The sequence below is a fragment of the Gymnoscopelus microlampas genome (assembly GCF_963454915.1).
Source record: "Gymnoscopelus microlampas genome assembly, chromosome: 3".
NCBI classification, from domain to species: Eukaryota; Metazoa; Chordata; class Actinopteri; order Myctophiformes; family Myctophidae; genus Gymnoscopelus; species Gymnoscopelus microlampas.
Window position 1 is genome coordinate 51,057,368 of NC_139940.1, and position 15,430 is coordinate 51,072,797.

At 40.4% G+C, this 15,430-nt stretch overlaps 1 protein-coding gene across 4 annotated transcripts in view; it reads right to left on the reverse strand.

Annotated features, from left to right (window-relative positions):
- The window catches only part of arnt (aryl hydrocarbon receptor nuclear translocator), a 30,170-nt gene extending 15,577 nt beyond the window's left edge, over positions 1-14,593 (reverse strand). For all 4 annotated transcript variants that reach the window (XM_084053811.1, XM_084053809.1, XM_084053810.1 and 1 more), the window contains exons 1-6: positions 14,529-14,593; positions 8,355-8,448; positions 7,652-7,702; positions 5,195-5,239; positions 1,844-2,057; positions 175-388 (exon numbers count right to left, since the gene is read on the reverse strand). In XM_084053811.1, the coding sequence (XP_083909937.1) occupies positions 175-388; positions 1,844-2,057; positions 5,195-5,239; positions 7,652-7,702; positions 8,355-8,448; positions 14,529-14,565 (655 nt within the window). In that variant the 5' untranslated portion in view covers positions 14,566-14,593. The remainder of the gene's footprint in view (positions 1-174; positions 389-1,843; positions 2,058-5,194; positions 5,240-7,651; positions 7,703-8,354; positions 8,449-14,528) is intronic.
- Positions 14,594-15,430: the final 837 nt, after the last annotated feature.

Genomic DNA, 15,430 nt, shown 5'->3' on the forward strand with positions numbered 1-15,430 from the left:
GCTTGCAGATCTGCTATTTTTGAATTTGAATACTGAAAAGTAACAGTTTTGGAGGTTTCCTCCCAACAGAGACGATATAGTGTTTAAGAATGCACATTCAGTGTGTGTGTGTGTGTGTGTGTGTGTGTGTGTGTGTGTGTGTGTGTGTGCGTGCATGCACGTGCGTGCGCATACCCGTGTTATTGTTCTCAGCGGTGGACAGTTGTTCTCGCAGTTTGTCGGTGTCGTCCGGGTGCAGCTGGTCATAGAGGGAGGAGCCTAACCAGTCCGTCTGCGATTGGTTGAGGACGGGCGTAATGGAGTCCGAGACGTAGACCAACCGGCCCGTCTCACACGACACCACAAACAGGAAGCCGTCCGCTGCCTCCAGGATGAGGTGCTTTAACTCCTACACACACAAACAAATACAAATATATATCGTTGCTATTGGGCAGAACCCTCTTATTTCCATATTTTAACCATTGGTGTTTTTTCATAAATGAACTGCTACTTTTGAATTTGAATCATGAAACGTAACAGTTTCGGACATATGAGGTTTCCACCCGACAGAAACGATATATCTTTCCCAAACACGACTTAACGTCACTCTTGTACACAGACACTAAATGTACACAAACACTCACACAAATGTGTACATATGCACACAGGTGCTTGTGTGGCCCCTCCCTTCTGGTGTGATTTGCATTTTCTTATACATATTTGCGGATAATTAGGCCACTAATATTGATTTCTTTCCCATCTACAGCTGCTATTTAATTAAATTATGTTTTTAAATTAAAAATGTGCTCCTCTTCATACAGTGAGGCTATTTGTTCATCACAGCGAGCAGACACACACACACACAGACACAGCGGACCTCGGACACGCCCAATTATTGCTTTAAGGGTCATGCTCTAACGTCACGTTTTTATGTCTGAACAGAGCGTTAGTGTCAAGCCTTGAGAGGGAGAGTGTGTGTGTGTGTGTGTGTGTGTGTGTGTGTGTGTGTGTGTGTGTGTGTGTGTGTGTGTGTGTGTGTGTGTGTGTGTGTGTGTGTGTGTGTGTGTGTGTGTGTGTGTGTGCGTGCGTGCGTTGTTTCCTTTATCCATCCAGTATGTCAACTGTATTGTATGTAACAATATTCTGCCGCCTAGGCACTTTGTAACTGGCTGTTTTCCTATTGTCTGACTGCATTGGCAGTGTTTATGTCCTTTGTACAAGGCATTCTTGTACTTCTGCACTTCTACTCCACTGTGGACATAAATAAATGTCAAATGTGTGCATGCGTTGTGTCATCTAAGTGCATGCGGTGGTGGAAAAAGTGCTCAAATGTTTTTCTTAAGTAAAAGTATCAACACTGCAATGTAGAAAAACTGTTACAAGTAAAAGTCTGGAATTCAAAATTTTACTTAAGTAAAAGTACAAAAGTATTGGTATCAAAATGTACTTAAAGTACCAAATGTAGAAAGTACTCATTATGCAGAATGTCCCATTTCATAAGTTTTCAATATAAAAAAATATTTTGAAAATAGCAGATCTACAAGCTCACAATACACATTGCACATCACAACATTGTGAGTTTGTAGATCGGCTATTTTCAAATGGCAGAAAAATATATAGGGTTTAAGTGGTTAATGTATGTGTTGTAATAATAATCAAAATCTACAAAGTAACTAGTAACTAAAGTTCTCAAATAATTATACAGTAAAAGCACAATATTTGCCTCTGAAATGTAGTGGAGTAGAAGTAAAAGTACTGGAAAAATGGAAATAGTCCAGTAAAGTAAAAAAGACCTAAAAATTGTACTTAAGTACAGTACTTAAGTAAATGTGCTTAGTTGCTTTACACCACTGAGTGCATGTACCTGGTCTGTGAGGAAGGACGGTTTGTAGGATCCGTCCGGGTTGCTGGTTGGAGTCCCCCTCAGGCTCTTCATGTGCGACACGGCCATGCGCAGGATGGTCAGCTTGTCCGGCTTGCGCGCCAGAGCGCTGCAGGTGGGGACCATGTCGGACAGCTCCGTGATGTACGCCGTCATCTTGTTGCGCCTCCTCCGCTCTATCTCGCTGTGGTTCTCCCTGAGAGGAGGAGGAGGAGGAGGAGGAGGTGAAAGGCGACGCGGGGATGGGGAGAACAACGGAGGGAGGAGAAAGAAGGAGGAGGAGGAGGGATGGGGAGAAAGGAGGGACAGAGAGAGAGGGATGGGGAGAGAGGCAAGGCGGAGAAGGATGGAATAGTTCTGAATTAATGTTTCTATGGCACAGCGTGTTGAGAGGAGAAGAGAGAAGGAAAGGAAAGGATTAGGGCTTCAAATATAGATTGTCGTCTCAGCGATTACTTTTTTGGTTAAATTGAATAATCGGCTAATAATTGGCTATTTTCACTACATTTGAAATATATATATATATATATTTTTTAAACTAAACATATAACGACATGCAAAAATAATAATAATAATAATACAAATGATCGATTATTACTTTTTATCGCTTAGTTTAATTAACTGTTGCACCACTAGAGAGGATGGAGGAGGAGGAGAGAGAAGAGAGGAGGAAGATAAGTGTTTGGATGTACAGAACAAGTATGTGTCTTCAATGAACTATGAGAGAAAGACAAATAGAGAGACAGAGAGGAAAAGAGGTCGATAGAAGAGTACAAAAGGTTTATCCACAACATAGTGTTCTATTAATGTTGTGTGCCAATTAGGACGGCAAATTACACATTAAATCGGCACTATGTAACTTTTCTTTAATGAATAAAATGTAATTTTGTCCAATCCATTACACACATATTACATACATACATACATACATACATACATAACGTTACACACATTACATACAATATAACTTATACAATTGGGGTGGTTGTATTTTGTCTCCCTGCTCTTCTATTGAGACATTTTAGGTTGTGTCAAAGGTCCTGTTTCACCTAGACACAGGATGAATCTTACCTGAGCAAGCAGGCAGGCTCTATTACGTAGCTCAATGGTAAAAAATATTACGACAGTCAGGAAACAGGGTTCAAATCCGGGGTAGATGAGGAAAGTTACATAGTGCAGCTTTAACTGCCCGCGTTTCCCCTTTATGACATGGTGTGTTTGAATGCTCGATTCCGATTGGTCAATCGTGGGGGATAGGTATTTTGCTCAGGGACACTTAACCAGTCGACATGAAAGGTGGAGGAGCTCGGCATCGAACCGGGGACCGCCTGATTCCCGTATGACCGATCCACCTACCGAGCTAGATAGGAGAAACTTACCTGATTGTGTCACAGCACAAATTATTCTATGTAATAAAGTCGATGTCATCAATAGAGCCCGACTTTTTTTTTTCGTGTCCGATGCCGATCCCGATTGTGGAGAGTCCTAGACCACCGATTACCAATGTTTTTGACCGATTTTTAGTCAAAAATTGCTAATCTAAACAATTTGAAAAAACTTAGATTTGATTAAAGACTCTATTTGAGAAGACTTATAAGCAAAATACATGAAAAGGGCGGAAAATCTGCTGTTGAATGGGCGGTGTGTACGCTGTCGTGTCGGGTCGAAAGTTGCCGGAAGCCGACCAAACATGCTTGGTCGGGTACCGACAGCTACTGCTAGGTAGCAGCGGGATGGGGGAGGGGGGGGGGGTGCTAAAGGTTCCGCAGAGAAGTACCTCTCGTCTGCTCCTGGTGCAGGAGCAAGCCTAGATAAGCCAGAGACTCTCAATTCCTATACTGATCAACTCCAAAACAAAGAAAGCAGTACTACGACTAGGGCAAAAATGCTCTGTGTTTTTGTTTTTGTCCCAGCTCTCTGCAGATCTACAAGCTCACAAGCTGTAGATCCGCTATAAAAGAAAATGTTAGAACATTTTCGCCTACATAGCTTGAGGAACCGTTCAATTGGAGTTCAATGGACAGGTGGCGCCATCCTGTGGGGTTTTCAGCTAGTACTTTAAATGGTGTGACGACGTCACAGACTCTTTCTATGACTGGGAGACACATCGACTGCATAATTACCGATACCGATGTCAAGGTGTCATTGTGTGTGTTCTTTTTTCTATTGTCAAGTACAAGATCTTCACTGCCTGCAGTGATGCTACATTCCAAGTCAGTGTGACAATAAAAAACCTTGGAACACAACACACAAATCAACACACTAACCAACATCATCAGAAGGTAATGGAGAAAAGGAAGGTGTACCACAAACACACACATTATTACTATACTTGTAAGCAGGGCAGGAATTTCAGGGAGGCCATGAAGGCCATGGCCGCCGTTGCCCCACAATTTGGCCTTCTGCCCTTCCAAAAAATATCTGCCCTGAGCCTGAGGCCACAGTGGCCTTGATGCCCCATCCACACACTGCCCCCAGCTGATTTAGCAGTTTTCTCCTTCGTCTCTTTCCCGTAGTCTTCACAGACATGAACCATTCAGGACATGAACCGTTTGTGGTCAGAGAAGGACATATGCAACTGAACTAGGCCCTTGCAAGAGCGAGCGTAGATTGCCAAAAAAGGTGACAAAAAGGATGATTAGAAATAGTTACATCAAGGTCCTCTGCCAGCTGCAAAGAAAACTCAGACAGTCTATGTGACTTCTGAGACACCAAGTACGTGACAAACAGAACATAAACTCACTTGCACTAATAATACACAGGCTGTTTGGGCCAACAGTTACAGGACATAAGGTCATCAGACAGAGTACAGAATTACCATTTCTATTTCACTGTCAAGATTCTGAATTCTTAACTCCTCCTCAGTTCTCATCCCCATCTTCAAACCAGTCCAGTGAGTGAGTATGAACTTCTGAACTCCTTTTCAGGACCTTGGACCTTTCTTTTTTCACTGATCATTCTTCATATTTAATTCATACAAATTCTTTCTTAACCCTAAAGCCTGACAGTTGTGAACCAAAAATAGCCAAACTGCAAGCTCACAATGTGTCGCAGTGCAATGCATTCTGAGCTTGTAGATCTGCTATCAGGCATAACTCCAACCCCACTAAACCTGACCTCTAAATCCCTAACCTAAATATTTTCCTAATTTGAAGCCTAACCTTTTAACCATAAAAAAAACTTTCTTTTGTACACAAATTGTCCACACCATGTCTATTTATCAAATTCTTCAATAGTTGTGGGGACATTTTGCCCTCACAAGTAGTAATACATGTACGCACACTCACGCACACACCCATATGCGCACACCCATCCACCCACACACACACTTACCTGGCGAAGCGTTCCTTATCGCCGCCTCCTCCTTCATCATCACACCTGAACACACAGGGATGCCGTCAGCTTGTCAGCTTGACTAATCACAACATTCTATTTTTGCAAAGGAGACGATAGAAACCCTCGTCTACATCCTGCCGGCTGTTTATACCAGTGTTTCTCAAACCTTTTCATGTCAAGGACCCCCAAATTGATATATATTTGGCCTTGGACCCCCATCTGAAAATGTCTTGTGCCAGGGACTCCCACAAGAGAAGATTTGTAAATCAAATTATTTTCAAAATTTTTCAAATGATTTTTCAAAAATAATCTAAAATAGCAGATGTACAAGCTCACAGTGCGGCACGAAGTGATGCGCTGTGAGCTTGTAAATCTGCTATTTTTGAATATCCCCTGGAACCCTCCCAAGAACCCATGGGGGTCCCCGGACCCCACTTTGAGAACCAATGGTTTATACCACTAACACATGGCATTTTGTTTCATGATTCGCACATACAGTATTCAATTCAAAACGTGAATTGGTAAATGGAGACATCATCTATGATGATACACAACGAGAACAACATGTTGAGTCACATTTTTAACCACTTAAACCTTCCTAAAATAATGGCATAAGAACATTTTTGAGGATTTTTCTTTCTTTTTTGCCTAAATCATCTCTTCATGACACTGGCCACCTCTAGCAAAGTTGCCTATATCCTTATTTATTGAAGATAATGCTGTTCCCACCTCAGTAGTTTAATGGCCTATGTCAAGAGTATGACTTACGCCATTTTATTTTGCGTAAGTCACAAGACAATGTGACATAGGCAGAAACGAATTGCCTAAGTAAGTCACTTACTCCTAGACTGAAAGAACGAGCCCAATCGATGGTCTTGAAGGGCGGAGCCAAACCCAGGCGCTGGATTCCAGCGCCTGGGTTTGGAGCACTCTGATTGGTTAGGAGATAACAAGGTCCTAAGACCAGCGTTCCTGCAAGGTTCTCCCAGGCTTTTTTTCTTTTGAAACAAAAAAAAAATGCATGGGTTTCCGAGGCTACTTACTGCAGAAATAATTTGGCCTACAGTAAGTCAGGTTTACAATTGCCTAAGTCAAAACATTAATTGTCAAATTAAAAAGTAATTTAATCCTCTTATGTTACATAATTGACGGACAGCGTTAATTATAAGTCAATAGTCATATATCGTTGTAAACCTTTTGGGTGAAATGATTAAGAAATATCATATGTCTGCATTTGTTTCATTTTGTTCTTTTAACCTGAGAAAATTACATAGGCCATTATTTTAGCAAGGTGACATACTGTAGTAGCTGACCGGGGTCCCCCATGGCTTTATACTAGTTTGCCTCTACACCTCATCTCTTCTCCAAAAATAGCCGATCCACGCGCTGTGAGCTTGTAGATCGGCTATTTTCGGCGAACGTTCACCCAAGAACAGGGACACTAGGGGTCCACGTGGTTAAATTGTGTTCGCTTCCAAGACGAATCCTAACAATACCTGTTCCTACTTAAGGCGTTGCTCACACTGCAGGCAAATCTGATTTGTTTCTCAAATCTCATCTTTATCTCTGACTGTCCACACTGTTATTTGCAAGAGATCAGATCGAATTTGTGTATTCAGACATCACTGACCTATCTGCAATGGTTGCTGTGGTAACGACATAGGCGTAAGTTATGTTTGACTTATACTAATACTGTAAGTATATAAATATACTAATAGCCTATCTATAAGCACACAAGATGTGAGTTTGTGAGCTTATAGATCAACTATTTTTGGAGACAGGTTTCAGTGTGTGAGTGTCCAGACTGAGACATTAGACTCAGTCTGGACAGACTGAGATTTAGAAATTTGATTTGAATCACATTTCAAACCACATAGGAATGTGGTTCAAATCGGAATCACAAAAAAATCTGTTTCCATGTGTTTTTTGCTGCTGTTCAGCCTCGACAAAACCAACCTGATTCCAATCTGGATAGGACAAAAGAATCTGATTTGGGCTGCCAGTCTGAACATAGCCCAACACAGTGTTTCCCAAACACCGGATCGGGACCCATTTGTGGGTATAAATATCCCTGAATGTTTTTTTTTCCTAGATTTTGTTTTTAATTTTTTTTTTTGATTTTCTAAAATAAAATACAAAATCATTAAATTAAAAACAAATTCAAACATTTTTCTAAAGAATTTCATAAATAAATACATCAATCAAAGAAATGTCATGATTAGAAAAGAAAAAGCCCTTTTAAGAAATAGTGAAAATAGCAGATCTACAAGCTTGTAGATCGGCTATTTTCACTAGTTTGGGTCCCATTTTTTTGGGTTCTCGAGCTAAAAAGTTTGGGAACCACTGACATGACAAAACAGACATGTCTCTGATAGTGCATGTTGTTTCTCAGGTCCGTGGTTACAAACAGGAAGATGACAAAGTTTCAGGACACTCAGGACAAAATGTACACACCTGAACAGTTTGTTGCCTTCGTCGTCGTCATCATCATCATCAAAATCAGGCCTGTAAGAGAGATGACAACAGTGTACCGTTATGAGTATTATCAGCCCGATCCATGCCAGATGTTCGGGCCTTACAAATGCTGATCCTGATTTTGTAAAGCCTGTCATAGCTATATAGAGTGTTTGTTCAGTAACAGGGGGTCTCGCCACCTTAATTCCAGCTCTTTTAACAGAGCATACAACCTATTTTATCCAATGAGGAGAGAGAACCCCACAAAGATCATTTGTCAGATTCAATTTAATAATGTTCCACTTTCCATGTCTTCCAATTTCACTTGTTTATCCTGTATCCTGTATTATGTTCTCTCTTCTGATTGGATAAAATTGTTACCGCAACCTGAACACGTATTTTTGGTTTATTAAAGAGCTGGACAGATGGGGAGACCCCTGTTACAGAAAAAATACTCTACTATAAAGCAATGACTACTATCAGAACAGAGCTATTTAACCCCTATTTCAACAAAATATATCACATACTCCCTTTAACCACTTAAACCCCAGCATCCATATTTGGGGAAAAAACTTGCGCAGAAAATAGCAGATCCACAAGCTCCAAAGCTCTTTCCAAAGCCCCGAGGGACTCCCGTCAACCATAATACGGTTTAGGTGGTTAAAATTACAGTCAATTTAACACTCAAAACACTCAGACTCACGCAGCTCGTCTCTTGTTGTTCCCTTTGGGCACCACGGCCCCAGCAGTCGCTTGCGTTCCACTGGCTCCCAAACCCAGATTAGCATCTGGCAGATCTAATAACACAAAACACACAAAAGGGAACAAATTAAAGCCCCGACACCATGTTTATGCAACCATTACACTTACAGCTAAAATAAAAACAAACACAGAACGAGATATGTGCTGATAAAGAACAAGGTTATAACCTTATTAGTAAATACAAGAGCACTGAGAAGAAGTTAAGTAATAGTGTGTCGTGGTGTGTAAAGTGTAAACAGTTTAACCCCATTTAACCCTTGCATCCCTATTTTGGGCATGACATTATAGTCTCAGAAATAGCCTTGGCCTATATGCTTAATGTATACACACACACATCGTGTTGGTGTTGTGCAGTGAAAATAGCCAAAGTACAAGCTAACAACGTGTTGCATGCATTTGTGACGTGTTGTGAGCTTTGGTGAAGTTTGGTGTAAAAGGGGGGAAAAAAGAGGGGGGCCTAGCATAGAACCCTGGGGGACTCTGGTCAACTAAGTATATACTGTAGGGTTAACGGAACCACAAGTAAATTGTTTAAAGCTGCGATGTGGGACTTATTTTAATGAATAAAAGGTTATTTCAACCAATCTGTATAGTGGAGTCTGCTAATACAATAGAACTAGTACATGCGCAGTGGTTGGAGGTCTCGATACTCTAACTCTTCCATTGAGAGATTTAGACCTTGGTGTCTGTCGGGTAGGACACCTACTGGTTAACAGGTAGTACTGCCTGTAGCTCCAAATCCCAATATCTCCCTATGCTGTCATTGAAGAGTGGTAGAAAGAAGTGTGCCGTCTCTCGCGCAGCAGGACATTACAGCCTTAACACAAGCCAGAACCACAAGCTTACAGCACGTTGCACGGCAAAGAGATTTGGTGTAGAAGGGGGGGGGGGAAAGGAGTGGACCAAGTACAGACCCCCTGGGGGACCCCGGTCAACTAAGTATATAGGGTTTAACTGTGCTGAGGGCTGACAGCATACATAATGTGAGCTGTAGTGGAGCAGTATAGGTTGAATATCAAAGAAGATTATCATGTTCATCAATATTTTAAACCAGGGGTTCAATGTTTTTCAGCCCAAGGACCCCCTAGCTGAGAGAAAGATGAAGCAGGGACCCCCCCACTACATATTGTATAACATTGTGTTGCAGATTAAACTTTTTCATAGATAGCTTCATAGACTTCATGGACAGCACTGTCAGTGCGTGTTGGATTCATGTTATTGTGTGTTTTCAGACATTTAACCACTTAAACCGTCAATACTTAGCAAACTTGACCTTTGGCTCTGTACTTGGTCTGCGCTTTTTTCCCTCTACACCAAATCTCTTTTCCAAGAATTCCGAGAATTTTCGGCTTAAAGTTCTCCTCGGAATAGGGATTCTAGGGTTCAAGTGGTTAAAAACCACACAAAACTTTGGTGCCCCCCCCCTGTAGTAGCTCTGAGGACCCCCTATTGAAGACCCCTGTTTTAAACTGACAGAGGACCATGAAAAAAGACACATTTCAAGACTGCCAGTTAAAAGGAGCCTTTAGTGTACACACACACACACACACACACACACACACACACACACACACACACACACACACACACACACACACACACACACACACACACACACACACACACACACACACACACACACACACACACACACTAATGGTGTGGAAAAATAGCACTAAAAGTGATTACTTGGCTCATAAACCTCTAAATAACTTCTAAACAACCATACAGGGGCTTAACAGGTTCTTTGCACGGCAACGGTACTATAGCAGTGGTTCGCAAACGTTTTTCGCGTCAACAAGGACCCCCAAACTGATACGTACTAGTTCACGGACGCCTATTTGAAAAGATTTTGTTCCAGGGACCCCCCTAAAATATAAGATTTAGTTTTAGAGGTCACAATCGTCTTCTGTTGGTGGAGAGAGAGTGAAACCTATGAGCTCAATAGTCTTTTCTTATACATTCTCGAAATGACAATGACATTAAACTGTTCCTCGTTTTTCTGGGGACGCCCTGGAAGCCCCTGAAGGACCCCTGGGCCCCCCCCCCCCCGGTGCCCACTTTGAGATCCACTGCTATAGAGCCCTGTCAAATGGTGCTACATTAGAAGCATTTTAGAGTCTAAAACAACTAAGCTGGATACTGGGACAGCAGTGCACCTCAGCCCCTCCCAAAGAACCACTGGAGAACCAATCAACAACCACCAATAATTCTGTTCAACATATATCGTTGCTGTTGGGTGGAAACCTGATATGTTTTTAACCCATTCAATGCGGAAACGCATCTAAAAATGTCTTCTAAATCCTAAACCTATGTTGCTATATCAGTGGCGTTCAAACTTTTTCATTGTCAAGGACCCCCAACATGATATGTATTTGGTTGCGGACCCACATCTCAAAATGTTTTGTTCCAGGGACCCCCCAGAAGCAAAGATTTGAGTTAAAAATGTTTGCTTTAAATAAAAAAATATGTATATATTCAATAGATTTGCAAAAATGTCAGATCAAGCTCATATCTGCTATTTTTGAATAGCCAAAGTATAAAATAATGGTTATAACTAAAATCTAAAATGACACAGATGCGTTCCCGGATTGACCCGGATAACCTTTCAGCATTCAATAGGCTCTATGCACAGCAGCCATATTGGAAAGAAATTGGGCCTCTTCTTACTTCCTTCACAGGTGTTACCAATGATACTAATGAAGGCTCTGTTCCATTCTGGTCAGGGTGCTGATATCGTGCATGTTGGCTCACTAGAAACACTCCATTTTGGTTCCCGAATGGCCCCTTATGGTGGGTGTGTAACTCTTGAGAGTGTACAAATGGAACCAAATGGACCCGTAAGGGTCCATTTGGTTCCATTTGTACACTCTCAGAGTTATGGGGGTCCTTGAAAATAAGACAACCACTATGCCACACTAAATGGAACAGAGCCTTAATTAGTATCATTGGTAACACCTGTGAAGGAAATAAGGAAGGGGCCCAATACATTCCCAATATGGCTGCTGTGCATAGAGCCTATTAAAAGAAAAGAAGCAAAAATAGCACACGTACAAGCTCAACACGTCGCATTTTGAGTTTGTAGATCTGCAATTTCTTGCGTGTATGTACTGTAGTATTATTTATGACGAAAAACAAACAAACAAGAAAGTTAAAATATGGCGATATGAGTTTTCTGTCCGACAGCAACGATATCACAGTGGTTCTCTTTCAAACACTTTCATGTCAGGGGCAGGAGGACCCCCAAATTAAAGGACGCACCCACATCTGAAGAGATTTTGTTTCAGGGACCCCCCTTAAAGGTTTCATGACGTTCAGTTTTACCACTCATTAAAAGTCTTTGTCATGGTCCTTCAAACGTGTATAGAAAGTTTTAACAAAAAAATCCACTCCATTGATCCATGGCAGGTGTTTTTCTCTCACATTTCTAAAGTCTTTTCAACTGCAATGAAAAAAGAAATCTTTGCCTGCGGGTGTCGCTGGTGAGGGATTTTGCCTGTCAATCATCGCCTCTGCTCCGCCCCCCCCCCCCCCCCCCCGAAAGGAAAGGATAGGGGAGGGGAGGGGCGAGGAGGAGAGTGGGCGGGATTAATCGACAGTGACCTCACTGTCGAAGGGCCAAGCTCAGATTACTTTTCAGCCTAATTATTCAGAAAACCCCAGACCACAGAAAATCCACTGAATGTTCAAAGTTAAGATTTTGTGGGTGTAATTGAGGTCATAAAGCCCCCCAAAAAACATAAAAAATTAAAAAAGTGAAAATGAATGTCATAGAACCTTTAAGAGAAGATTTGTCAATCTTCAACAAATGTTTTTTTTTTTTATAGCTGATCTATTCTACACGCTCGTTGTGAGCTTGCAGAAAGGCTATTTTTGAATAGGGGAAAAATAAAACAGGGCTTATAAGTCACTTTAAACTGTTTCTCATTTAGCTGGGGACCCCCTGGCACCCCCTCAGGGACCCCCGGGGCTTCCCAGACTTTAAGAACCAGTGCTGTATCATATCATATCATCTCAAATCCAAAAAGCCTGTTAAAACCTCACTATGCATATTGTTCCAGCAGCTACAGTCAAAAGTTTTGATTGAACAAATGGAGCCAGCAATAGACCCTTATTAGGTGAGAGTTCAATTAAGACTTAACCCATTTAGACCGTGAAAGAATCTGTGTCATTTTTAGATTTGTTTGTCTATTCAAAAATAGCAGATATACAAGCTCATAGCACAGCACTGAGTGCCGCGCTACGAGCTTGTAGATCTGCTATTTCTGAAAAATAAACAAAATAATTTGTGCAAATCTTTGAATATATATATATTTTTTTTTTAAAGGTAGGGTAAGTGATTTTCTTTGGTTAAAATAAGTGTTAAATAGCTCTATATTCTGATAGTACTCATTGCTATAGAGTGTTTGTTCAGTAAAAGGAGTCTCCTTGTCTCTCCAGCTCTTTATAAAACAGAAAATGCATTTTTGTTTCAGTTTTAGTTTAATTTCCAATTTTATCCAATCAGGATAGAGAACTCAATCAGGATATAGATTAAACAAGTGAAATTGGAAGTGATGACACTAAGAAATGAGCAGGCAAAATTTGAACTGGAACACTATAAAAATGAAGCTTAAAAATGGGTACTTTCTCCTGATTGGCTGAGATTTTGACACCTACCGGAAAATGTATTTTATGTTTATTAAAGAGCTGGAGAGACGGGGAGACTCGTGTTACTGAAAAAACACTCTATAGCAATGATTACTATCAGAATATAGTGCTTGAACCTTTTAACAAAATACTTTTTGTTTTAACCCAAAAATATCACTTATCCTACCTTTAAGGCAAACATTTGTAACTCAAATCTTTGCTTCTGGTGGATTCTACGAATGTCTTCTAAAAAATGTTCTATAAAAACGTATGTTGCTATAATATCAGTGGTTCTCAAACTTTTTCCATGTCAAAATGATATGTATTTGGCCATGGACCCCCATCTCAAAATATGTTGTTCCAGGGACCCCCGAGAAGCACAGATCGGTGTTAAAAATGTTCGCTTTAAAACATGTATATAATGATTTGCAAAAATTGTCCACGATTTTAAAAACAATTGCAGATCTGCAAGCTCATAGCGAACGCTATGAGCTTGCAGATCTGCTATTTTTGAATAGCTAGAGTATAAAATATGGATAGAGTGGTTACACAGATTGTTACCGGTCTTAGGGTTAAGGAATAAGAGTTCACTGTATAGTGTTGTAGTGTTGTCAAATGCACTGGTTCGCAATGTGGTCTCCAGGAGGGACCCTCAGGGACCCCCAGGGGTCCTTGAGGGGAATTCCAGCAGACGGATTGATAGTTAAACTTCCCCCTTATTACACTTACAAGTAAACATAAGATATACATACAAGAAATGAGTTAAATAACACTATTATCTCTATCTATCAGTGGTGTAAAGCAACTTGTACATGTATTCAAGTACTGCACTTAATTACAGATTTGAGGTATTTTTGCTTTACTGGAGTATTTCCAATTTTCAGTACTTTTACTTCTAGTCCACTACATCTCAGAGGGAAATGTTATAAAGCTTGTGAGCTTGTAGATCTGCTATTTTCAAAAGATTTGTATACTTTTTGAACACTTGTGAAATGAGACATTCTGCATGAGTACTTTTACTTTCGGTACTTTTAAGTACATTTTGATACCAATACTTTTGTACTCTTACTCAAGTAAATGTTGAAATCTGGACTTGTAACAGAGTTTTTCTACATTGAGGTATTGATACTTTTACTTGAGTACTTTTTCCACCACTGTATCTATACCTATAGTAGAGACAGCCATGGACTCCTGGACCATACAACCTATCTGACAATACAAACAGTCTACTTTAGACATAAAGTAGTGAGAGTAAAGATGATCAGATTAAAATAGACGTCAACATCAATATGTCAAATGTTAAAAGGTTAAGATGACGTTAGCTTAGCTCCTCTGGTAGCTGTCACGCTATCTGTAGTTTTTTAATGTCACGCATTGTTTAAACTACAACAAAAACAAACTGCCATTCTTCAAACAGAGGAACGGTGTCTTTAAATGTTGACGGCGTGCTTTATAACTCTGATAAATGATATTAACAGTGGTTTACCTGGGTTTGTGGACGACATGTCTGACCCGAACAACATAAACAAAACAAATAGTTCAGCTGCGGGAAATGTTTCCTCCAGCGAAGGATGCGACGCCGACGTCACAGCCAGCCAGTGTTGCCATGTTTAGTGAGAGGAATAAGCGACCAGGTGTAGGAAAACAAGCCCAAAAGAAACGACTATTAGGCCACATGAGCACTTTAAACCTGTATGAACTTTGGCTTTTTGAAAAAAAATAAAAAAAATAAGCTAGTACACTTTAGAAACAAGGCCAACAAACCGCAACCTGCAACTAACCAATTACAAGCAACTTTACAGAAAAACAAGCCCAAAGTCGCTTATAATAAGTGGACATGGCAACCCAAACGTCCGTCAAGCGGAAGTGTCGCAATGGTGCTTATTACATTAAATTGCATTATTTAATAATGTAATATTATTATTATTATCATAGTCATAAAACCATGTTGTTAGCTTCTTCTTCTTTTTATCATCCTTGGGTTTTTTATGAACAAAATAAGGTCTGTTAAAGGGCAAGACCACTTTGGTAGAGGTTTGGGTTGTGTAGTTGCCTTGCCATGATGTAACTTCAAAGGTGGGCAAGAAATCAAAAATAATTGCTCCATTGATTAGAAATTGATAATTCAAAATATGCTCCTCATTGACTTACATTGTACGTTAAAACAGCTCTCAAAGTCACTCTTTTAGCACGTAAACGAATGCAAATAAAGTTGATTCAGACAATATAGAACATCACCAAACCCAGTACTGTTTTTTTTTTAAATAAAAATGTCAACTTCCTGTTGATTTTGTAAGTAGAAAACCTGGACTGGATCCGCGGATCCGGATCCAGATCTTCAAATAGTAAAATCAACAGGAAGTTGACATTTTTATTAAAAAAACAAAC